At 38.8% G+C, this 1,167-nt stretch overlaps 1 protein-coding gene across 1 annotated transcript in view; it reads right to left on the reverse strand.

Moving 5' to 3' along the window:
- Positions 1-1,167, reverse strand: part of LOC101861831 (sialin) — a gene marked incomplete at its 3' end in the record, with an annotated part of 34,637 nt that overhangs the window by 4,174 nt on the left and 29,296 nt on the right. The window contains 1 exon segment of the mRNA XM_013086061.2: positions 697-843. Coding sequence (XP_012941515.1) covers positions 697-843 — 147 coding nt within the window.

Here is a 1,167-nt window from a genome sequence, read left to right on the forward strand (position 1 = left end):
GGAAAAAACTACCCCAAAATGAACTTCACTTCAGTGTGATTTTACATCATGCATAAACAGACACATTATTCATGTGTACAAGCAGACTCCATACAAGTAAAGACCTATCAAAATCTGAAACACACATTGTCGATCTTGGCTTGCGCCACTTTTTTCTCTCTCTGTTCAGTAGGATGCTTTCGAAAACCGTGTCACGCCGAGGTGGAATCAGGCGCTCGTCAATTTTTGGGCATTTGGAGTTGTTGGTATCTTCTGAAAGCTGATTTATTTGCCTTGCTTTCTAGGAAAAGAACACCCATCTATCTTTAATAGAAGTCAAAATATTTGCCTTTGAAGGAGGTGGGGGTAGCATGGTCTTAAAGATAAAATTAGCGAGAAATGGAGCCAAAGTTTGTAGCTTCTATAGCTGAGAGTCCTTGAAAACTGAAAATGTACATATATTTTTGCCGTTAATCAACGTTTTTCAATCAAATTCACATGCAAATGAGTGGGTTTTTTAATGGACATGAAAGACGTTGAGCCAAAAAAACAGAAATTCGATAAAATTGCAAAATCTGGAGGAAAAAATGCTTGTTTCTTTGATTTCCTTTTTTTGAAGAGCGCCTGATTTCACCACAATGCCTCACCGTTATCTTCCCAGGTCTTCTCCCACCACCCAAATGTTCAAGTGCTGTTAATAAAACACCAAGACCCTACCTCAAAATCAGAGAGCTTAATGACGTCTTTCAGATACATAGGTCCGACGCTAATGAGCATGTAATACAGCCAGTCCGAGCCAATTTGGGAGACTACAATAGCCCACACAGGCATTGACTTGAGGATTTCCTTCACTGGGATCCGGATCTGCAGACATATGATGAGGGGAATGTTGGTGTAAGAGGTCGGAGGTCCCTACAATATGATGATGATGATGATGATGATGATGATGATGATGATGATGATGATGATGATGATGATGATGATGATGATAATGAAAAGGAAGATGAAGATGATGATGATGATGGTATTGTGATGATGATGATGATGATTACGTTGATATTGAAGACGACGGCGACAAAATAACAGCAATATCTCAAATGTATAACACCATCAACAGAACAACACTAACTATGGTTACTACTACTACTACTACTACTACTACTACTACTACTACTACTACTACTACTA

The sequence above is a fragment of the Aplysia californica genome, unplaced genomic scaffold (genome assembly GCF_000002075.1).
Source record: "Aplysia californica isolate F4 #8 unplaced genomic scaffold, AplCal3.0 scaffold00431, whole genome shotgun sequence".
Classification (NCBI taxonomy): Eukaryota; Metazoa; Mollusca; class Gastropoda; order Aplysiida; family Aplysiidae; genus Aplysia; species Aplysia californica.